Genomic DNA, 24,779 nt, shown 5'->3' on the forward strand with positions numbered 1-24,779 from the left:
GGCAAGGTACATGTTAAAACCATTACCTAATACATTAGATTACAGTATCAAAACCTGACACTGACAGCCATAATAACCACTCCTGTAGTTAGTCAGTTGGTATAAGATGTATTTTCATAGCTCTCCCCTGTATTGGTATTACTAAATGATCATGGTACATATATCACAGGGTAGAATTTAAACAGAGACCTCCATGGAGATAGCTCTCTCATATGCGTGCATTACGCTAGTAACTGTTTATACATTAGTCTTCTAGTTCCTCAATAACACACCCAAAATGTGGTTAAGTTACAGGAAATAGCACCATATAAGCTATTTGTTGTTTATAATTTCAATGATACAACCGTGCTCGCAGCTTTCACACTTTGTGGGCCACTGACCCTTTTCTTTGCATTGGGTAAAATCATAGAAATATAGCAGAGAGAGACAACTTTGCTGTTGCCATTAAAATTTTGGATTTATGATCTTTGTGCCTAGTTGATGGTTAATGTGTTTTTTTTTTTATTTTCAGTTGGGTGGGTTGGCTAAAAATACATTAACAGAGTAGACTGCCTGGAACTGTTACCTATTAAAGTGACTTCTTGGAATCTTAGACATTTAGTCTTTCTTTAGAAAAAGTGCAACAAGTGAATTTTTCATTAGCAGATAAATATTAAGGGAATATGCAGGCACACTTGGGGGTGGAATCTGTAGTTTAGAAACAGCTGGAGGGCTGCAATTTGCCTCTTGTTGATATAAATCCTAAGCATACCACTGATGTGATGATTGTACATATAAAGTAGTTGCCACAATGTAAATGCTCTAACCTGTTTCAGGTTTACAAAAATAGAAAAAGCAGCACCTACATTTCTGAGATACAGGTATCTGAATGTGCATTCCAGCCTTTCTAAATATAGGAGTGCCTCAACTATTGCACAGAGGCAGTGACATCCCGTTGTGTGACCGGAAGAGTCCACTTTTGGCGCTTGATAGCAAGAATGCAGGAGTGAAGTACTCATCAAAAAGTCATCAGCACAGAGTGAAGCATAAGTGTGTGTATGTAAACATGGCCATCACTTACAAAGCAAAAGTATACATGTTGCCAGTTGACAGAGCATGGTGATAGTAGGGCTATCCACTTGACTAAAGTGGCTTTAACTCCAGCGTATCTCACATTGCATGAGAACCCTCTTCATTCATCTGATTTCTAGAAACATAACTGGCACATTTACAGCCATGTGCTGGATCTCTGCCAGCCTGCATGTGACTACTAAGGCTTTCAGTACTTGCCAGAAATTTCCCAGAGTTATTACCCTGGCCCTGGAATTTTCAAAACTTTTTTTTGTTCTCACAATAATGTTGCGGCATTTTCCAGAATCATTCATTAAAATGCTTTTTGATTACATCCCTGTGGGCACATTACATGTCAGCAGTGCTGCTGTGAAAGTAAACTAAGCTCGAATGACCTAGATGTTGTGTTTTAGTTAGGAAAATAACCACGTAGTGTCTGCCCACGCGTGACATTAGAAGGGGGCACAGCTATATACTGTATATGTGTGGGTGTGTCCGGCTTATGTGTTAGTGAGCTGAAAGTATACAGTGAGCCACTGGTGAATGCAATTGATAATGGTGTAATTATAGCAGCAGGAGTGGTCACTATTGTATGTGTATAGCCTCATATTCACAGGTGGCTTATTAACTGCAACACACCCACAGGGCTACATGTCGAAACTCAGGTGTTTGTGACTATTTTAGTTGTCCATTGTTTACATTTTATTTTATAGCCCCACAGAAACGCCTAGTATATGTGAAGTAACAGGCCCACTTTGTTCATTTTGGCCCTCTGTGCTGTGATCTTTTACCTAATGTATACAGTGCAAAGCAGCCAACCTTTAGTGCCTATTAGTGGTGTCCCACAACCTACTTGTCAGGGACATGGCTGTGTATGTTTGTGGACTTCATTGGGGCAGGGAATGCCAAGAAAACATTATTTTGTCATTGGGAATAAATGGTATGTCCTTCACCAAACCATGGCACACAGTGCTAAGTAACTAGTTAATAAACTACTATTAAAGTATTGTTGGCATATAGGTTATAGAAAAGCCCTATCAATCTGTAAAAAGCTATGGGATATATTTTTTTTTACTTTTTACTTGAGTCAGAGCAATATTCTTCATCAGTCCCCCCCTATATTAGGGGAATATAATGCTTGTGTAATGAAGATTGGCACAGTGCTGGGATGTAGAGAATGTGGTGGTGCCGGTATTGCAGGATATAACACTGCTGTCTAATATGCAGGGATGTAATTATGCGAGGGGTCACAGAACACAAAAAATGTTCTTTCATTACAGAAGAATACAGTTTCCTAAATTGGTGGATAAGGTCTATGGTAGGTTATGGTGGGAGAGAACAAAACTTTTAAGCAAACCAACACCTACAGCCTCCACACTGAAAGAGTAAAAGGAAACCTGGTGAGGGATGCGCATCACATAGAAACTGCCATGTCCAGCTATACTTGGGGAGCCACACAGTATAATCTATAGTATGATTGTTTCACCTACTGTTGGCCTGCAAAATGACTGTACACAACACAAGCAAAATTCAGTCTCTTTGTTTATGGAAGAATCAGGGTTCCACAAGTGGAGCGCATGGTTCAGTAGCTAATTACAATATCAGCAGAGGGGTTGTGAATTATTGGTAGAAACTTGTTGGCTATATCCATATACAACATGTATGTCTGCCTTGTTTCCCTGCTTTCAGAGCTAGCATCCTGAGTGATTGCTGCCATTGCTGTTTTTTTTTCTGTAAACTGCTTTATTTCATTGACTTAATGCTTTGCTACTGTTATCTTGGTTAAAAATGAATTGCTGCTTGATTAAATAAGCTTTTGAAGAAAGTATTTATGCTAATTTATTTATAGTGAAAGCTGTCATAATGCTTGCCACAGCCAAAGTATTCTGTACAGACACCACTGCACCAGCATTTTTTTTTTTTCTCTAAAGCAATTTAGTGTTATTCAGTTAATTGTGTCCTGTTCATCTTTTATTCTATTCTATTTTTTTTTTTTAAAGAGTTGTAAATGCTCCTGTCATCTTTTTATTAAAAGGAATTAGATTGGAGTCCCTGTTACTGCCGTCAGCATGTTTGTCTCTTGGCAATTCAGAAGCCTCAAGTTTTACAGAAATGAAACTTCCTGCACACACCCTGCTTCAGCTTCTTATCTATGGCTCTGCCTCTTTCTGCAGCTATTGATAATCTGTATAGACAGAACTAAACTAACAGCCCTTCATTTATCATTTTCAGTGTTACTTTTCTGCATGACTGGAAGATTGTCAGACAAGTAATATTGGGGGTTTGGGCAGAGGAGAGGCTTTTGAAGGCTTAAGAAATGGGATTTTTGTAAATCATATTTTTTTTCTTGCTGAATTCTGCGTAGTACAGAAGACTACACATTTTCTCTGGATCTCTGTATAAGCTATAGGGAAACTGGGGGAGGGGGGCTGCTGCTGCAATGCCTGTAATGATGGACCATATGACACATTAGGCCAAGTCACTACTGGTTTCTTGTAATAGGATTATAACATTGCACAAGGATTATTGCAGAAAATAGAAAGCCAAAGAGGAAGAAGACAATGATTCTTTATGCAAAGGTGAAACTGCAAGCTAAGTTGATAAAATACAATCCTCTGACATGTGGAAATATATAGCAACAGTAAATCATCATTAACTTATTAATAGTTTCTCTATACAAATTAAAATCAACGTTTAAGGGTCCTATTAATGGGAAGCCTTGAAATATGCATAAGAGTAGTGAAGGAGCCTGCTCATTGGTGGTTTATAACTGTAAAAATAGATAAGACCATAAGTAATAACATTATATATTAAGGTGTGTGTGGCAGAGAAAAATAAAAGGACTCTGAAAGTAAATGTAAAGAAATAGGAAAGCAGAGGAATGAGTTATGCATAACATGTCAGCAGAAGTAGATGAGAAAGGGTGAAGGTGTGAATAAAAAAGGGATGGAGAAATAGAAGGACGTTGGGTAAAAGAATGAGATAATAGAATAGGAATTGGGTGGTGATACAGGTGGCTTTCCCTATGCAATACGTGTTTGTAACCCGGAGGTACAGTTCTCCATTGTTGGAAATGACACTTCAGGCAATCCTGCCATCTGAGGTGGAAAAGCTCGGCAACTCCCGCTCCCTTACTCACCTGTCCCTGTTTTTTGGGCCAGGCAGCAGCCAGGAGTTTTGCTGTGCTGTTATACACTAAATAGGTTTCCCTTCAAAGCCTTAAAATGATTACACATACCTGAAAGTAAAAAAATAAATCTCGCTCCAAAATTTAAGTGATGGGGGTTATTAAAGGAGAAAGAGAGGTAAAATCTAAGTAAGCTTTATCAGAAAGGTCTATGTAAATACAGCCATAAGCACCCAAAGAAACACTGCACTTTATCAAAAGAAACAGTATTTCTTGTCTCCTTCCTTGTCTCTGTAATTCCTGTGCCAGAGTCTGCACAGCTCTCTCCTCTCTCCCCTCTCCTGCCCCCCTCCCTCATGAATGCTAAGAACTCCCTCCCCCCCTTAGGAATGTGGATCTGAGCCAATCAGCAGGAAGCTTACTCATAGTCTTACACACTGGGCTTGTACAGGGGTCTTGGTCTCGGTGCAGGGAAATTTCTTTACAGGGCTCAGCGGTTTTTTCCTATGAGGCTTCTGATCATCTGAACAGGAGACTTAAGGGCACTATTGAGAGAACTGAAGGTCTGCCTGCAGCTTGAGATTAACTCTTTATTAGCTTTTCCTTTTAAGGTGGTCATACACTGGCAGTTTTCAGCTGCCGATTTGGGTCCTTCAGACCGATTTAGCGTCTTATCTGCCCTTGTAAGAGTTGATCTTACCATGTATGACCACTTTTAGATCATACTGGTGTTACCCTAATCTAGAGGTAGTGTTTTGCGCAGCACACCTGGACTTCAGCCCTTGGACCAGGGCTTGGATTAGGATTACTGCCCAAAAACATTGGCTTTTCTTTTAGATAATACTACGAAGAACGAACAATCATTTTACTTTTTATATTTGATTCTGATCTAGATTTCTTTGACTGGGATATATGGACCCTTTAGCTGGGGTGCAGGCTCAAGGCCCATAATTACTAAGTGCTGTGAGTTAAAATGGTACCTTGTGTTTTTTCCCCCCATTGTTTTTCAAGTAAAAAAATAAAAATGACAAAAATACCACATGCACCACTGCCCTAAATTCTGTAAGGCACCAATATGTGGGAGCCAATTTGATTGAAACTGTTTTCATGGTAACAAAATAGCTAGGGTAACCCTGTACATCTTAATCTTATTGCATCAGATTAGGTGAGATTAGTGTGTGAGCTTCTCTGCATGTTAGATGGATACTGCTTACTCAAGGCTTCTTTGATTGTATTGGGTTGAGCAGTATAATAGAATGGGCAGCACTGAAGATGTAGGAGTGCCGTTCATTTATTTTTTACAGACTAGCTAGAAAGGCTGGACAAGGCTGTTCTCTGCCAAGTTAATGGGCATCACTGTGAGATTGGCATCCAAAAATGGCACAGCTGCAGGTTTATCTGACTTTCATGCACAGGTGCCCCCCTGATCGTGATTCCTAATAGGAAGAATTCCATGGCAATCAGTGCTGTTTTACTTTCCGAGTAAATAGACTATGTGGCAAAAACACTATACAATATTAAACATGCATTGTACAATGTTTATTGCATCTCCAGATTGCATATTTTACCCATCTCAGATACTATTGGGTTTATTTAATGTTTTAATGGAGATCTAAATTACAGAAAGACTCTGGAACACCCCAGGTATTGAGCATTCTGGATAAAATTTCCCAAGTCTGTACTACTATTCAAACTGCTTGCCATCTTTCTCTAGTTTGAAGCCGGTGTCCTTGGCCACCACAGCAGTGTCCTTTATACTGACAAGTGCTGATTATGCACATAAGGGCTCTGGCACACGGGGGAGATTAGTCGCCCGCGATAAAACTCCCTGTTCGCGGGCGACTAATCTCCCCGAGTTGCCTACCCCTGCCATCCCACCGGCGATTCCCTGAAATTGCCCCGCCGCGTCTGCCATCCCGCCGGCGACTTACATGTTCGCCGGTGGGATGGCAGGGGTAGGCAACTAATCTCCCCCGTGTGCCAGAGCCCTAAAGCTTGCTGCTTGTGATACTATACAAAATGTGCTGAGTAATGAAACAAGTAAATGGGATTACCCAGACAATTGCCCGATTGAAAATTTGGCTCAAAGGCAAGCGTTTAGGGCTCTGGCACACGGGGAGATTAGTCGCCCATGACAAATCTCCCTGTTTGCGGGTGACTAATCTCCCCAAAATGCCATCCCACTGGCGAAAATGTAAAACGTTGGTGGGATGGCATACACGGCGCCACATACACGATTTCCTCTCAAGGCATATGCCATCCCATCTGCGATTTACATTTTTGCCGGTGGGATGGCATTTCGGGGAGATTAGTCGCCCGCAAACAGGGAGATTTGTTGCAGGCGACTAATCTCCCCGTGTGCCAGAGCACTTAGGACTGAATCGTCAGATAGGGGCAGAATTCCTATTGTTTCTATCTCCATATCTGACTATTCAGCCCTGAACATTAGTGGCGGGTACGATCATAATTGTAACATGTATGGGCACCTTAGTTGGCGCCACTGCAGTGTGAAGATACGGCTTTGGCTAAGGATACCAAATCTTACTTACTTTTTTAGTTTTAAGGGTTTTTGTTTAACAGATAAACTGTGAATACGCTGTAAAATATATCCTTCGAAATGGTGCTCAGTGATGTCATATCAGTGCTGTAACTAGTGATGTAATTTGCGTCAGCTTGTGGCCTCTACTTAATATGGTCATAGAAATTCTTGTTGATTTGTAATATCCTTAGATATTATGGGGTACGTTATGCTCTATGTATGTATATTCCTATTGTACATAAGCATGCGAGGCATACAAAGAAATGGTTACTTACATCATATCAATGGAGCATATGATGATGCACTTATTGACCAAAGTGACTTATGATGTTGACAATCCCCAGTCTGCCTTTTATTTCAATGCTCAGTTTACTATCATTGCCACTGAGTTGGGAAATGCTGCCAGTATATGTGATACTGCATGGTATGCCTTTCTTCAGGCTGGGGAGAATGCATTTAATCTGGGTTTATTCCTTGTTTAAGTAGATCAGTGTCCTTATCTACTAAAAGGTTATGTAGCAGTGGTTTCAATTTCTTTTTGTACTTGTATACATTAGGAATGGTGCACCCACCCTGACAAGGCTTTTTTCCTCCATTCATAATAAATCCTGTTTTTCTTCTTTGATGCACCTAATCTGAAGAGTAATATTTCTTGGACACAGGAATGGACTGGCAATCTGTAGATTCTGGCAAACACCAGAGGGGCTGTTGTAAGATTCCCCTCACAGTCACTATTTAGGGCTCTGGCACACGGGGAGATTAGTCGCCCGCGACAAATCTCCCTTGTCACGGGCGACTAATCTCCCCGAACTACCATCCCACCAGCGAAAATGTAAGTTGCCGGTGGGATGGCACACGCTGCGCAGGCGATTTCGGCAAATCGCCGAAGTTGCTTTGCGAGGCATTTTCGGCGATTTGCCGAAATCGCCTGCACAGCGTGTGCCATCCCACCGGCGACTTACATTTTCGCCGGTGGGATGGCAATCCGGGGAGATTAGTCGCCCGCGAACAGGGAGATTTGACTAATCTCCCCGTGTGCCAGAGCCCTTATTGGGCTGGTGGAGGGCTGTTTGGGCCACTGTGTACTGGAATGCAAGAGCTTTTAAATCTCAGGCTAGAGTGTGAGACATTAAGAGGATGTTTACCTTTAACTAAAGGAACAGTAACACCAAATACATAATACCCAAAATACACAAATAATAAAATGTAATGTACTGTTACCTTAGGATTTCTAAAGGAAACACATAGCTTTTACCAGTTTAAGGTAACAGTACATTACATTTTATTATTACTATAGTTTATATAATAAGCTGCTGTGTAGCCACAGGTGGCAGCTATTCAAGCTGGAAAAAGGAGAAAAGGCACAGGTTACATAGCAGATAACATAAGCTTATTAGTTTTGCCTCAATATTAATTTGCCACCTTCTTTAGATAAATGAGGGTTAAGTAATACCTTGAACCTCCGCTTCAGTGTATTCACTAATCCTTTATTTTCACTGGTGAACAGACTTGTGCACCTAGAAAAAGAAGGGCTATTATATAAGAATATCAGTGTTTACGTACTAAATGTTATTTTAAGACAAGCTTCCTCTAATTATGCCTCAGTACCTGAACACAATTAAAAAGGCTACTATATTATTACTAAAAATGCCGCAAAATCTTGTTGTGTGTATATTTTTAAAAAATGTACGTGCCTTTTGTGTGTCTTTATATATATTGCATTGTTAGTTATTCTGGATGCTTTCAGAAAACATGATATACTCTTTAAAACAGTACATTTATGAAAGTGAGCTACCCCTTCATATGCATGCAGACAGTTCCGTATACTCGGTAGCAGAAAGATTTAATTTGCTGATAGATTCCCGAAAGTAATATAACTAGTAAAGGACCATTCACATATGTTGGACATATGAAATTTGTGACTACAGTTTGCTAAACTGCAGCTCATTGTCTTGACAAGGCTGCTGGAAGTTGTAGTTAAACAAAGCTAATTCATGTTTATATAAAACTATGTATCACATAAGTCTCCACATTTATTTTTTGTGCCTTGCCATTTAGCAAAAGAGAAGCTGCATTAGACTGTAAGCTCATTTGGTTGCAATATGCTTTTAGAAATTTCTTTCTATGTTTACTCTTCTAATACATGCACACCCTGATGGGTGGCTTGGGAACTGAAACTTTATGTATGTAAAAATAGTCTTAGTAATTCTTACAGATCACTGCTCCATTCACAGGTAGACAACGTATAAATTCACACTTATGACTCTTTACAACTAAGATACACATCAGGGTGTTTATAAGAGATTGCTGACATCACAAGTGATATATAAGTATACAAAATCACAAAATTTACATTTCACAGTGTATTAATGTTGCCTACACAGTTTATTCTCAATATTAATTGAACATTAAACAAAGTGCCAGTTAGAGAAAAGTTTGATGCAGTCTAAAACTTCACTGCTCAGAGGTTTGTTCTAAGGCCACAGTTAACCAGTTGGGCAGTCTGTTATCAGAGTGTTGCAACATTGTTTTATATGAAACCAAGACACATTTCACCATTGGTGCTGCCTAGCTGTTGGGAATAATCCTGACATTCCTATAAGCAGATATAGTTTATCTCTGTTGTTGGGCATATTACTTGGTGTACGTTTACTAATTTCTATTTTATTTTCTAGGCCAAGAACAAGGAAACTGGCATTTTAGCAGCTGCCAAAGTCATTGAGACCAAGAATGAAGAGGAGCTGGAGGACTACATGGTGGAAATTGAAATTTTGGCCACCTGCAACCACCACTTTATAGTCAAGTTGCTTGGCTCCTACTATTGGGAGGGGAAACTTTGGGTAAGAAGCCTGTTTATTATTGTAACTGTAACAAGATGTTTGCATGCACTTTCCCTACCAGGGGAATACTAGAAGTGCACATTACAGTACACATCAAAGAGAGTTACTGCTGGGAAAAAGCGCCACCTCCCAAACTGGGACACCAGTGTAGCATGCCGCACAATGTATCTTCCCCACAATGAACTTTTATCATTATCAGGCTTCTTTTAATCTAATATAAAACATGCTCATTAGTCACTGTACAGTTCAGGGAGATATTATACTAAATGGTAAATAAGCACCTCGCCCTTAAGTTTTTAGCTTTCCACCCCTGCATTGCCCCAGCCCCATAGTTTGGATAATACTTGACTAGAGATATAATCTCTTCTTCTGCAAAGAGTAAAGATTTTAGTCATTATAACTTGTTAGGGAACAGCGCAAGAGACATAAAGGCAGACATTGTGGATTACATCCAATTAATCATATTTATCTGTAATTTGGCCCCATGAAATATTCCCTAAACTATTTTTGGACAAGGCCCAAATCAAATGTAGGTGTCAGACACAAGAATTGGGTTAATGTACCTAATGATCCTAAGGCTAGGATCTCGGTTACAGCAAGAATGAATTCACAAGCTGATGTTTCATGTTAAAGGGTTTGTTCACCTTTAAATTAACTTTTAGTATGACATGTAGAGAGTGCTATTGTGCTTCATTTTTTCAGCAGTTCTCTCCTTTTTGTAATTTCAGCTGCTATCTATTTTCTAGAGTCAAATTTAATCTAGCAACCAGGCACAGGTTTTAATGAGACACTGGAATATGAACAGAAGATAGACTGATTAGTAATGAAACATAAATTATGTAATAAAACATAAAAATAATAATACAATTGTAGCCTCACAGATCATTAGTTTATTTTGCTGCTGGGGTCAGTGACCGCCATTTGAAACCTGGAACGAGTCTAAAGAGGAAGGCAAATAATTCAAAAACTAAAAGAAATGTAGAACAGTTGAACCGGCCATTCTGTAACAAATTAAAAGTTAGCCTGAAGATGAACCACCCCTTTAAACTTATTTTGCCCTATCAGGCAGTGGTCTGTTATTTTAATTGGTTCGTCAATGATATTTGTATGACGTTAGCCTAAAGGTGGCCATACATTTACAATTACGATCTTACAAGGAAAGATTTCACATACCCTCCACTAACGTTCAGGGCTGAATCGTCACATACGGAGGTTGAAACAATAAGAATTCTACCTCAATCTGACAATTCATCCCTAAACGCTTGCTGACGCTTGGGAGCCTTCAAAGGCACCTGATCCAAATTTTCTGTCCCACCCGTTAAACGAGACAAACAAAATCCAAGGCTTTTCTGATAATGGTGGCCTCATCAGACCACCATACACGCACCAACTATCATGTGAAACCTTGTTTTGTATGATATCAGTGTGTGTATGGCCAGCTGGCCATATATATCAGGGAGCTATTTCGACAGACTGCCCTGTGATCCTTTTGGATTGCAGATAATCAGGCTTGTTTAAAAATTGTCATCAGTGTACCATGTTGGGAATGTATGAAGCATCTGCAGATGAGGAAGTTAAGAGGAGAAGCCGTGGTTCCTATCACCTGAACGATACAATAGAAGAAGTCTTAGAGGATCAACCACTGTATGGCTACTTAACGTTATGTCTCAGACCAGGTTTTGTGAATATTTAAAAAAAAAAAAAAAAATCTTTGCATCCCACAATTTTGCCTAGTTCTGCACTTAAGGGCCAACCTCCAAAGCTTGTACTCTTTTACCCTCCAATTTGTGCCTGTATGTTATCCACTCACTTAATTGTAACAAGACAGAGACCTACTTCCTACTGTGTCTTATACCACACGGCACTTAATCTCTGTGTATTTATAATTATTAATTGTATTTATTATAGTGTGACCTACCTGTGTGTACTTTTGTACATTGTAAGATTGTGCAGTGCTGTGAATCCTACATACATGCATACATACATACACACACGTGGATTTGATCTCTTGTTACCACAGCATTTCGTTGAAAAAAAACAAATAGCTACGCAGTGTCTGACAGATGTGCCTAACTACAGAGTGTTTACTTTGTCATGCGTGCTGACTCATTAAGTGTTTTCATTCAACAAAATATTAATTACCCAGCTCTACAGCTTTTTTTTAGTGATAAACGTGTGTGTCATAGCTGGAAAAGGTATTTCAGATTATGTCATTAAATACATAATTTCCTTATCCAGTCAGTCTTTACACGCCACTCTTCATTGTTATTGATCTTTGCAGGTGGCTGGGAATATAGGAGGAAGGATTAAAGGAACAGTTACACCAAAAAATGAAAGTGTATTAAAGTAATGTACTTTTGCCCTGCACTAGTAAAAGTTGTGTGCTTGCTTTAGAAACCCTACTATAGTTTATACAAATAGACTGCTGTGTAGCCATTGAAGTTGAAATAGGGCTAAATGGCACAGGTTACACAGCAGATAACACCACTGTATTCTTCAGAGCTTATCTGCTATGTAACCTGTACCTTTCTCCTTATTTGCAGCTTGAATGGCTGCCCCTGTAACTACACAGCAGTTCATTTATATAAACCATAGTAGTCTTACTGAAGCAAACACATAACGTGGCAGACAGGGAAATTAGTCGACCGCAACAAATCTCCCTTTTCGCAGGCAACTAATCTCCCTGAATGTAAATCGCCGGTGGGATGGCATATGCGGCGCTGCGATTTCCCGAAATCGCGAAAGTTTCCTCTCAAGGCAACTACCACGATTTTCGGAAATTGCTGTGCCGCATATGCCATCCCACCGACGATTTACATTCAAGCCGATGGGATGGCATATCAGGGAGATTAGTCGCCCGCGAAAAGGGAGATTTGTCGCAAGCGACTAATCTCCTAGTCTTCTACAGTATTGTTTTTCCCTTAATATACTAGAACTTCTGCAAGAAAAGTTACTGTAACCAGTGCTTATCTCTTTGCCAGTGACTTATTTAGGTGCAGGATACAACTCAAGCTTTACAACAGTATCTCAGTATTACAATATAATTGTTTCTTGTCAAAATCTGTAAATTATCCTTTTACTGTCCTTATGAGTAAGAAGTTAGTTATTGTCTGTGAATCCTGAACTATCCGATTTCTCTTTTTTCTTGTGTGTTGCACTCTCTCTCCTTGCTGTGGCATATATTTTATTGATTAATAACATGTGGGAATGCTGGAACAAAACATGTGTGCAAGTAGGAGAAAGCAATGTTTTCCATTGTTTTGATCATTGTGTTGTTAAATCAGCCCTGTAAATAAAAGCCGCAGTTAAAACCTCGATTCTCGGGCAGCCATAGTTCAGAAAAATATGGAATGGCATTATAATGAAAAGAAATCTGTTGCATTCATAAACAATATAGGGTTGATTCACTAAGGTGCGTTAAAACGTGCGCTTTTTATCGCATGCGTTAAAAATGTTATTGTGTCTTAACACACAATTCACTAAAAGGATATTTGTGTTAATTTAGACGCAATGCTGTTTGCGTTATTTAAGTTGCAAAGACTATTTTCGTGCGGTATTTGATGCAATGCGCGCTAATTAACGCAGCGCGCTACTTTTCGCACGCGCTAATTAATGCACGTGCGCTACTTATCACGCGCATGCCATATTAGCCATACACACCATTATGTTCGTAAAGCTACTTTTTTTTTTAAAAATGACCATTTCCCTGCAAACTGGAGGCTACATCACTCTAGGGCCAACACAGACTTGAATAAATCCCACTGCAAAGTCCATATTGTGTTGCCAAATGCTCATGAAGTGTACTTTTCTATAATTACCACCTGCCCCTATTAGGTGTTAATTTTCGCATAGACTAATGCGGTATTTAGCGCATCTAAGTGTTTGTGAATCATGCATTAGTATTATTTCTGCGCAAGAATTAACGCAATGCGTTAAAATTAACGCATTCGGTTACACGCTATTTAACGCACGCGATAATACTTTGGCGAATCATGCAAAAAAGCATGCGATAAGCGTTATCGCACTTTAGTGAATAAACCCTTATATGTCTTAATGTAAGTAGTGTAGTTTCACTCTGTTCTGCAGGTACAAATGAGCTGCATCGTCTAAAGTAATGCAGTGCTGCTCTGTTTCTCACTGTGAGGAATATTACACCATAGAGGTGTTCTGGCCTGCTCAATGTGATAACACCGATTTCCTTTTTGGCAATGTTCTGTTGTGTATTATAAAAAGAAGGAATTACAGTTATCCAGAAACCCATATCTAGAAATCTCTGAATTATGGGAAGGCAGTCTCTCATTGACTCCATTTTAATTAATTTTTTTTTTTTTTTTAAATGATTCTCTTTTTCTTTGTGATAATAAAAAAAACCTTGTATTTGATCCCAGATCAGATATAATTAGTCCCTATTGGGTTTATTTATTGTTTATCATTTTTAAGTAGATGTAAGTTGCACTCTGCAACTAAAGGTATGCCCACTGCCTACTGTGTTTCCCTTTGGTTGTTTGGCCCTGGTCATTTCATGTGTCCTATGCTATGCACTTTTGTAGTGTTCTAGATTCCAAGCACACGTATGTATATTCTGATCTGGGCATTTGCTAGGTATTGCCATAGGGTAGTCACCAGCCTAGACAGGACTGTAACTACTAGGGAGATTGACAAGTGGGAAACCGTGCAGAAGGCACATGTACAAATAAAGCTTCAAATAAAAGCCGCTATTTTAATATTTGATTCCCTCATTACCCTGATTCCCTCATTCATGTCCTGAATGAATTAAAGGGGTGGTTCACCTTTAATTTAACTTTTAGTATGTTATAGAATGGTCATTTCTAAGCAACTTTTCATTTGGTCTTCATTATTTATTTCTTATAGTTTTTGAATTATTAGCCTTTTTCTTCTAAGTCTTTGTAGCTTTTAAATGGGGGTCACTGTCCCATCACCAAACAGTTGCTCTGTGAGGCTACAGTTTTATTTTTATTGTTACTTTATTACTCTTTTCTTTTCAGTCCCTCTCCTATTCATATACCAGCCTCTCATGCAAGCCACTACCTGGTTGCTATGGTAATTTGGACCCTAGCAGCCAGATAGCGCTTATGGCTTAACTGGAGAGTTGCTAAACAATTATTGAAATAATTAAAGAACTACACATAAAAGATGAAGACCAATTTGATGTTATTATTGTCATATGCCTCAACAGAGGGAGGATTTGAACTCTGAATTCACAAAAAGCATAGACGCTGCATAGAAGTCTCATATTTGCAAACTTCCTATGGGTTTTATGATACATAGTTTCTGTTTACTTGCTGCACCTTTACTGTGCACTAAATAGCTGCTTCTAGTCACCTTCCCTCACCTGACGTGTATCTCACGTCATGCATGGCTTAATCTGTTTGTTAAAGGGTGTGATGTACTGCTGTTTGTTTTGCTGTCAAGGTGCGACCTTTTGAAGTGGCAGAATGCAGTGAATTACTTTACTCTCAATATATCGGATGTTATCGATAAGTGAACTTAAAATAACCGTGTTGTGCCATTTCATTCTCTCGACCATTCCCTCATTGCTTTGTTTCTAGAACCTGCTGTGTTCATCCTTAGTATTGTATCGTACCTATTTTTATTTGCAAACTCTAGAACTAGTCCAGTAGATACAAAGTTAGAATTTATACAAATGTCACAAGCTGCCCCTGAAAGAATGAACCAGCTGAAAGGGTGCATTGTGTGCTGTAACCAAAATATTCAGACTAGACTCCCACAGAAAGGGCCTTTACGAATTAGAGGACAGGAATACTGAAACTCACTATACCAGAATATTAGTAGCCTGCTTGCAAAAACAAGAAATTCATTCTTAAAGTGATGCTGACACATTTGAGGGCCAAATTATAAGAAAATATTATCCTGCAAAGAGGTCAGGGGCCATAAAAAATCTCTGAGACCACTTATGGTCGACAGGCCTCCAGTTAAACAGGTTTAACGTAATATATTTGTATATTAGCATTAGAAAGTGTGCCAATTCAGTATCTCTTGCACATGCTCTCTCACTGTTAGGGCGAAGACAGACGGGACAATTAGTCGCTGTGATTCTGAAAAACCCCAGTCGCAGCAACTGATCGCGGTGACTAACCTCCATTCATAAATATACAAGAAGTTGCATTTGTGGTGGTGATTAGTTGCCATGGCTGTTTTTTTTTTTTTTACATCTAATCGCCCTGTCTGTCTTCTCCCTAAGGGCTATAATACACAGTGCTAGTTGTAGCCAGCTTCTTGTAGTGGCTACAAAATGCCATAGATAATACTGAGAACTGTCTCTGCTGAAACATCAGTATTGTCTATTTTGTAGCCATGACAAGTAGCCCCATATGTCATTGCCCTTACTGATACTTGCACAATGCCTTATGACTCCCACACTGCAAAACAAATATTTTTACAGGGTTTGCATGCTGTCTTTGTAAATGGAGAATGTTCACATTGCTTCTCTGCCTGCATTTTTCTTGCCTGTACATTAAACAATACATTCAAGCTTTTTCAAGCAGCGTCTCACCGGACATTGCCATAGCTCTGTGAGATTAGGCTAATCAAACAAAGTATTAGCACAGTGCCTCTGCCCAGAGTTCATTCCATGTACTGACCCGGCCATGTTGCAATAAGGTCACTGTTTCACAGATCTTTCTTTCTTCTCTCTCAGAAACTTTCTGGTTTCATTGTTAAGGGAGAATAGTTAAGATTTCAGATGAAACCTTACTATAGCCTCTCAAAAAAATATGAATAAAAACCTTGGTAACGTTAATGGGCGACACAGCAAACACGGTTTCCTCTGGTGCTCCAGAAGGTATTACTGTGGTCCCTGTATCTGGTCATGAGATCAGTAACTTGAAGAAATCTAAGTTCCAATAATTATGGGCCAACTGCCTATATACCCATAAGTGAGAAGAGAAGCCTGTTCCTGTGTGTGTGCTTCAGTATCCCAAAGGCTGTGGCATAACAAGAGAGAACTAATGTTAGCAGCTTAATCTGACTCTGATTAGGTAATCATGGTTGCAATGTATTGCCAGGCATATAATTCATTGTTTACATTCCATCTTGGTTTCATGTTTGCTTCAGCAAGGATTTGCTCTGACTTCATACATTTTTGAGTGTTTCTTGAATGTCAGGCAAATCAGAACATTTCAAACACTTCCATTTGTATTGTGCTGATGGTTTAGATTTAAGCCTCGCAAAACATATGGCTGTTTCAGTTCTGTCATTATGGTGGGCTCTTGTACCATTTTCCCCTACCTTTCTTTAAGGCCTGTGGTACATGGGGCATATGATGGTGCAGAGCCTAAATGTTCACTCCATGTAGCTAGTGCCACACGCTGGTCTACACTGGTTCTACTGTGCCTGCAGCATTGTATCTGCCTGGGTCGTCGGCCTGTGTTTTTCTACAGGCCAAGAATCTGCCCTGTGTGGCACTACTAGCCTAAAGTTTCTGCTATGATCCATGTCTGTTTCAAATGAGGGGTGGGCATGTCCTAACAGTCCCAGAAGCACAGTAGGATGAGGGTAGCCACAGCCTTGCAGTCACACAAGCAAAGAAAGGCTTCCATTCCCTATCAGGTCAGCCTGTCTGCGGCTCGCTCACCTGCACAGCCTGGGAAAGCATCCAGCAGAGGGACAGATAGGTGGGACTAGTAGGGTTTTTGGAGACATTTTCAATAAATCAGCCCTAAACACAATATTTCTCAGCACATTCCTTCTATGTTTAGAGCAGTATAATGCACTGCCACATTTTTTGTTTTTTTACACAGTATGTCCCCTTTAAATGAAATTGGCCTGTTGGTAGAAGTAACTGATGGATTCCATTTAACAACACAGCAGGCTGCATTGGGTGCTTACATTCCATGTGCAATAGGCCTTAGGTTTCAGCTGTGTGACCCTTTTTCTCCTCCATGCTGCCACTGCCAAACGCTTCTCAATAGCCTGTAGTGATGCCCCTTTACTTTTCTCCAAATCAAATGGCCAAAATTTAACCTGGAAAACCTACCACATGTTTGTCTTCACTGCTGCAGAGCCCTACTTGGCCTCCCTGCTTCTTGATGATTGCATGATTATTCTGGTGCCTCCTTGGAAAATACCAGTAGGTACTGCATGCAGTAGATTGAGAAGGGTTTCAAAACAGAGATACAACACTCACTACCACATTCCCTTACTTTTCTATTCCACCCTTGGTTTCGTCTTTTTCCCTCTTATTTTTTTTTTGTGTTCAACTTTAATTTAATAAATAAAGAATTTATTTAAGAAAAATTAAAATCAGCAAAAACAAAGACCAGTTGAAAATTCCTAGAATATCTGCAGCATTCTAAATGATAAGGTGTTCATTCCATTTGAATCAGAAATCAGTTGACGCAAGATTTTTTTACTTGAACATTAGAAACAATATTTCAAGTTGTTCTGGGTACTTTATATTTACGGCAGCATAATTTATCTCTGTCACGCTGTGTGACCCATCCTTGGCATGCAGATAACTGCCAAACCTTTACAAATAGCGGGGAACTCTGCCAACTATGATATAATTAACATCTAATTGCCCAATTGCTGTTGTATTTATAGAGCTATGCTCCTTCCCATCCTGTAATTCAGCAACGCATTCCTGTACAGCATATATAGGGTTACAATATGTATATGGAGATATAGAATATCTGCTTTTCATTCTATTAGAGTAACTGCATCCCTTGGTGGAATTGCAAAAATTCTCTGGACATAGCAAGGAAGCGTGTGCTATTTCTCAAGGGGCTCATACGATATTAACTTTAATGCTCGCTGTTACACAAAAAACAATCTCACAGCCACAGATCCTATATATATTTCTACTTACTTCTGGCGCAGCATGGGTGCTAAGGTTTGACATATAACATTCAAATTTGGTAGTGCCACAGATAGAAATGAATGTTTCAAATTTTAGCCAGAAGAAATAATAGACAAAGGGGTTGCATTTACAGGTTAGAAATTGGGACTCTCCATTTTCCATACACTACCAATACAAATGAATTATATAGCAGCAGCACAAAGACAGATCCCATACTGGGGTGACAGTGGAAGAAAGGCAGATCCCATTGTAATGCACTAGCAGAACCAGGGCGGTGACCCACAGCATTAAGCAGAGCACAGTGACTTTCGGCATTAAATGGCATGGTGACTTCCAACTTGAAATGGCACAGAAGGCCCCAACACTATATGCACAGCAGAAGTGCAAAAAAAAGAGGGGCATGTGTACTGTGGGCAAAAAACATGGCCATCCCAGGTAGTAAACGAGCCCTCCTAATCTTGATGGCTTGTTCATACATTAGATATCATATGATGAAAATCACTGTTTTATTGCCTGCTCAATGTATCATCATGAGAATTCGATGGTTCTGATTAACCTAAGCAGAACATCCATTGGGAATCTGTGCCATTTAGCATGGAACAGGCATTGATTTCTCTTACATTCCTTGAACCTGTTTGCTCTATGGCATTCTCCATGGAGAATGTGTGGAATGGGGGCATGGAAGATTCATGCTTCCTGTTTGTCTGGGTGCCACTTGCCAAAGCTATCACTTGCTATCACTAGCAACGGCTGCCAAAGATCTGAGCCAATTGCAGTCAAATCTGGTTTGCACATAGATTTTTTTTTTTTTTTTTTTTCAAATAACTATGCTGAATATCACCTTTGGAATTCACATTACTGCAGGCCACATATGGTATGCATTAAAATATGAACTTTTCATTATCGAACAATTTAAATCTTTACATTTTGTCTTTTTATTTCTCTTGTGCGCTTTTGTGTTGTCTTCTGAGCACACAGCTGCTGGGTGTGTCTGTGGTATTATACATGCCATAGGCTTGTGCTGCTGATATACAGACCTACACTGCTGTATGTAACTAGAACCAATGTCTGTTTAAAAATCATGTATGTTAGGTAAAATCTAACTAAAAGTTGATAGTCTCTGCCCTCTTTAATAATAGCTTCTCCCCATCTGCCGTAAGCAGTGTTTGTGGGAGACATGGATTGGTACCAAGGCTTGGAACTGGCAGGATTGCAAAACAGCACTTAATGAATCAATTGCTGGAAATCTTTGGGATAATATGTGATTATTATTGCCTATGCCGCATCACGTGTGATATTAGCAGTATGTAAGATCAGTAACTAAACTAAACTAGTTGTATACATGTCTAGGGTACTGTAGATTCTCAAGCTTGTGTACGTTTGATACCAAGCTAATATAGCATTGCCCAATGTCAGAAATAGCCTAACGTGGGGCGAGGCTTACAGTTGGCAACTGGTTTTGTTGCATTTCATTTTGAGTTCTCTGTTTTTGAGGCCAAGTAGACTAATCAAATGCAGATCAACACTGGGGAGTTGTAGCTATTAAGCCTGTTATGCATCTTATTTCTGTTGTTCTGAGTTATCCATCAGCAGTTCTGCAGCTATGAAGTTATTCAAGCAGCTCTTTCCAATATTCTGTGAATGCCTTGCATACCATACACATATCATTCCTTCAAGATAGATAGCCGATTTGCCAAAGCCTTATACTTTTGAGGAGCAGAATACATGCTTTGTGTCCTGCAACTGCTGTATGCCAAGACTTAGCTACATACTTACTCATGGCTTTGTTGTGTTAATCGTGTAACCCCTGTGCTTAAACGCTACAATTATTAGATCTATTATCTGGGCTTTGTTCTAGCACAGACTGAACTTTAGAGTAAAAGCAGCCGTAGAGATTTGCGGCTATGTGCCCCGACAGCTTTTCCTGCGATAGAATGGTGTAGAAAGCACTATATAGCCACAAAGATCTTTCCAGAGATCAGTGCATATTTGTCCATAAGCAACTGGTATGGATTTATCCATATGAGGAGTGATGTTTATTCTCCACTTATTAAAGAAGAACAAAGCCTAACTAAAGAAGTAGGGTAGAAATGCTGCACATTATGTTTTGGGCTTCTGTACCAAACCAAGGCAACAACAGGCCTTTAGCAGGGAAGATCTGTGCCTCCAAAGATGCCCCAGTAGCTCCCCATCTTCTTTTCTGCGGATTCCCTACACATGCTCTGTGCTGCTGTCACTTACCTGAGCTTAGGGGCCCACTCAAAATATACTGTGTATATATGTATAAATATAAAAGTCACAATATAAGGCTGATTAGTAATTAACACACATAATTACTGCATGGCAGCTCAGAAACCAGTGCAGTTAGCATCAGAATTTAATAACCAGTCCTATAGCATTAGCTTATATTACAGGCCAGCCTCATATTCTGCTTGATAATTTGTGACAACCCCTAAGGCTGATGCCACACATGGCGTTTTTACGCTGCGTATTTTCTAATTCTCTCAGCGGCTGAGAAACGCCCGATATCATCATCCATAGAAATAACTTGAAAAGACTCGAGGCAAACCACACAATGCGTAAATACGCTAGAAAACGCCTTAGCGTGGATTTTTCAAGCGTTGGCTGAAATACGCCAGTATTTGCACAGCAAGCTATTCCTATGTATACACAAAGGCAGCTGCCAGACCTAGCTGAAATACGCAGCGTTTTTTACTATTTTGCACTATTGGCACCATGGAAACGGGATTTGCTACATCACCAGTACTAGGCTGAAAAACGCCAGTCAGGGGCTGTGTGGCTTGTGCGGTGTTATTAGGCTGAGAAAAAACGCAGCGTAAAAACGCCATGTGGCATCAGCCTAAGCTTTCCAAGAGCTGCCCAGAGGACACTGAGCACGTGAGTGTCACAGTCAATTTCCAAGATGGGGAGCAGCTGTGACGAGTTTAAAGTCCTTGATTTATGTTTTTTTAAAGCGGATGTTCACCTTTACTAAATGTACACTTAAATATCAGTCTTCCTTATATAAATCATATTTGCCAATTGGCCGATTGATGTGTGGCCAATTGAGAGTGCCCATAAACATGCAGATAAGCTGCCGAATCATTCTAAAGGACCTGAATCGGCAGCTAAAATCATTCCTAGTAGGCCATGCCTACTAGTGTTAGTAGCACCGCTACATTCCAAGCTTTGAAAAGAGCATTGGACCTGCAGGACTGCAGTTATCACTTACGTAATATACCGACAACTAGGCATATTACTCAACAACAATACTTTTTTCCCTGATTGTGAACTGAAAATATGATTTACATGAGAAAAAGTTGTTTAAAGGAGAAACTAGTCCCTACATCATACTTAAAGTTGACTCAAAGGTAAGCAGTCCCTTTAAAACGAAAGGGGAAGAAGAGCTGAACTGTGCAGATATTATCGGAGAATTGATCTAATAGGATCACTACATTCTGATCTCAGAGCTCCCATATCCCAGCTAGGTTGCCTGAGTATCTCTACTGGATACGTTAAGATGTGGATGTAGTCTACATATTAAATGTATTGTCTTGTGCCTTTGTGCGCTTGCGCAGTAGAGTGAGAAAGCTGAACATTAACAAAAAAGTTGTCTCTTTCACTTTATAGCAAATGCCCTGGCCCCAGGATTCAGAAGACAGAAGGGAGAGGAAACACTCGCAGCTACCCTGGGCTGGTGTAAAAGCTAACATTTGGCACCCCCAGTGATTTTCACCTTTCCTTCTCCTTTAAGAGTATTTCTAGTAATGAGAGGGGTAATTGCCACCTTTAACAATATATTTAATTGTTAAATATTTAATGTAGACTACAGAAAACAAAATGAACCACTAAAACACATAGTGGCGTATTTTTTGCCACAAAAATAAGGAAGCTTTCCCCGTTTCCTCGCTCCATCTCGGACACACCCATTAGAGTCAGATCCAGTAGAGATACTCAGGAAACCTAGCCAGGAGATTGGGGCTCTGAGTTCAGAATGTAGTGATACTATCAGATCCATTCTCCGATAATATCTGCACAGTTCAGCACCTCTTCCCCTTTGGTTTTAAAGGGATTGTTTACATTTGAGTCAATTTTGAGTATAATGTAGAGAGTAATTTTCTAAGACAGTTTGCAACTGGTCTTCATTATTTATTATTTGTTAAAAACAATTGAAAAGTTGCTTAGAATTGGCCATTATGAAACATACTAAGTTACCTTAAAGGTCAACTACCGCTCCACGGTGCTACGACGCTTCCCAATAGCCCCCGACAGGGCCAAAATTCAAAGAAGGAAGTAGGAATAGAAGCGGAGCGCCAGGCAGCAAATTTAATAAAAACAAGTATTTCCATTCCATTAAAAACATAAAAGGCATAGAAGAGCGTCCTCACACATACAGCTTGACGCGTTTTGTGGCTAGCATGCCACTTCCTCAGAAGCTGCTGCTTCTGAGGAAGTGGCATGCTAGCCACGAAACATGCTAGTTTGCTTTTGAATCTGACCTGTCTTCTCACAATCAGTTATGTTCCATGAGGAAGTATAGTTCTGGCTATTATGACATCTGCCCACTCCAGCCTTTATAGATTACATTTTTGCCTAACTTACTGTATTACCATTATTCATTTTGCACAGTCTATCTATTTTACCCAGTTTCACTCTGAACTGTTCCTTTAAATCACGATTCTATCTGAAATATCATGGGGAGCTTTCCATTACTACCTATAACTAACACTGCCATGGGGCATGGTACAGTAATTATTTCTCTGAGGGGAAATCTGAAATTGGTGGCATTCCTAACTCTTGAAAACCTTCCCCCCTCCCATTGCTATAGGAAGACATAAGTGCCACTTAGCCAGCTGCTAAGAAAAGTGCTAGAAGCCTGTAGTAAGTGTCGAGATCTGCAGCAGACTTCAACCTAGTGCCAGGCAGCTGATAGAGCTTGTCTCCGGTTTTCAAACCATACTGTTTACCCCAGAAGACTTTTAAAATTCAGCATTAAAAAACAAAATCACAGATGGTAAAGTCTCTTGTGGAGTGGCTGTATTACACAACTTCCTCCTAAGGCCCACGCTTTTATCTCAAGGAAGCAGTTGTATCCTATAGGTCTGCTACAGTCATTGCATGGCTTGTAGAATGAAGGAACGCTGTGGCAATGCACCTTGTCTTGACTACTGGAATATGCAGACATCCTGTAAAGTATAATATGGAAGCATTGCACACTTTATTTGGGCATAACAGTTTCTTACCTTTAAAATAAATGCAGGGATTTTGTAAAGAAATAAATAAAAAAAATAGCAATGAATGTTTTTTATTCCAGAGCTGAGAAAAAAAAAAGAGAGCTAATAGTCTGTGGTGACCCTAGGACCTGTAAGCCAACTGTTGTTTACAGTTTTGTAGAATCCATTTTTATCTGTACCTACATTATATTTAAAGTGTCATTAACTTCACTAGAACCCCAAAGCATCATTGATCTGCTCCAATTTTTGCCAGTTAGCAAGGTGGTGTTTTTTTGTTTTTTTTTCTAATTGCAAACTTTATATATTGACCAATGTGGGTAGTTAAATCAGAGATGCGTCTTGGACTTCTAGATCTTTTTTTGGGTGCTATCTCTTTACTTTATTATATTTCTTATGTTGGAAACTGTAATAAGCAGTTGTTAGGTTGTGTTAACTTCCATTCACTAACTAACTGTTAAGTACGAGTGTAAGACCAACTGCAGATCATCTGCTAACATGTTAAAAATCTCTGTATGTTATTCAAGCTGTTCATATGCTGAGAGAGAAAATGTTAAAAGGAATTTTCCTCCCCAGTGATTAAGGTTATCAAACAGTAGCTTCTCTCATGTGCTTTCTGATCCTACCTGCTCAGGGTGATTATAGTAATTCATTGTTCTGAACGCCTTTCATTTTTTCCAGATAATGATTGAGTTTTGCCCAGGAGGAGCCGTGGATGCAATAATGCTTGGTGAGTAAGAAGGAACCTTTGAAAAGCATGCCTCAGCTTTGTTATGAAGTGTTTTATTTGAATCAAGTAAATACCAATCACAGTTTTTGTAAGCCGTTATGGGCACTTGCACATATAAGTTTTTGTCATCCTAGTGTTAGCAGCTCCATGATTAGGCAACAAAATGCTCAGAATCATTCTCTATTTGAACAGTGATCACTGATGCAATTAAAACACTGACTGCCACATCCAAGTGACAGTTGTAGAGCTGACTGACGAGTGTGTCCCTGATTACCATTTAAATGAATGGAGGTGACTGTGCTCCTTTATGTTGCCTGCCGATGGAGCTACTAATTGTTGGCTTGACAAAACATGAGGAATCTCTCCAGCATGCAGTGTGAATTCTTACTGACTTCCTAAATTTGTATTTGCTAAATGACAGGT

General features: G+C 39.6%; 1 protein-coding gene across 1 annotated transcript in view; it reads left to right on the forward strand.

The window, feature by feature from the left end:
• stk10 (serine/threonine kinase 10) overlaps positions 1 to 24,779 on the forward strand; it is a 56,230-nt gene that overhangs the window by 4,088 nt on the left and 27,363 nt on the right. Inside the window, exons 2-3 of the mRNA NM_001079155.1 lie at positions 9,392 to 9,556; positions 24,308 to 24,356. Coding sequence (NP_001072623.1) covers positions 9,392 to 9,556; positions 24,308 to 24,356 — 214 coding nt within the window. The remainder of the gene's footprint in view (positions 1 to 9,391; positions 9,557 to 24,307; positions 24,357 to 24,779) is intronic.

This window comes from Xenopus tropicalis, chromosome 3 (assembly GCF_000004195.4).
Source record: "Xenopus tropicalis strain Nigerian chromosome 3, UCB_Xtro_10.0, whole genome shotgun sequence".
NCBI lineage: Eukaryota > Metazoa > Chordata > Amphibia > Anura > Pipidae > Xenopus > Xenopus tropicalis.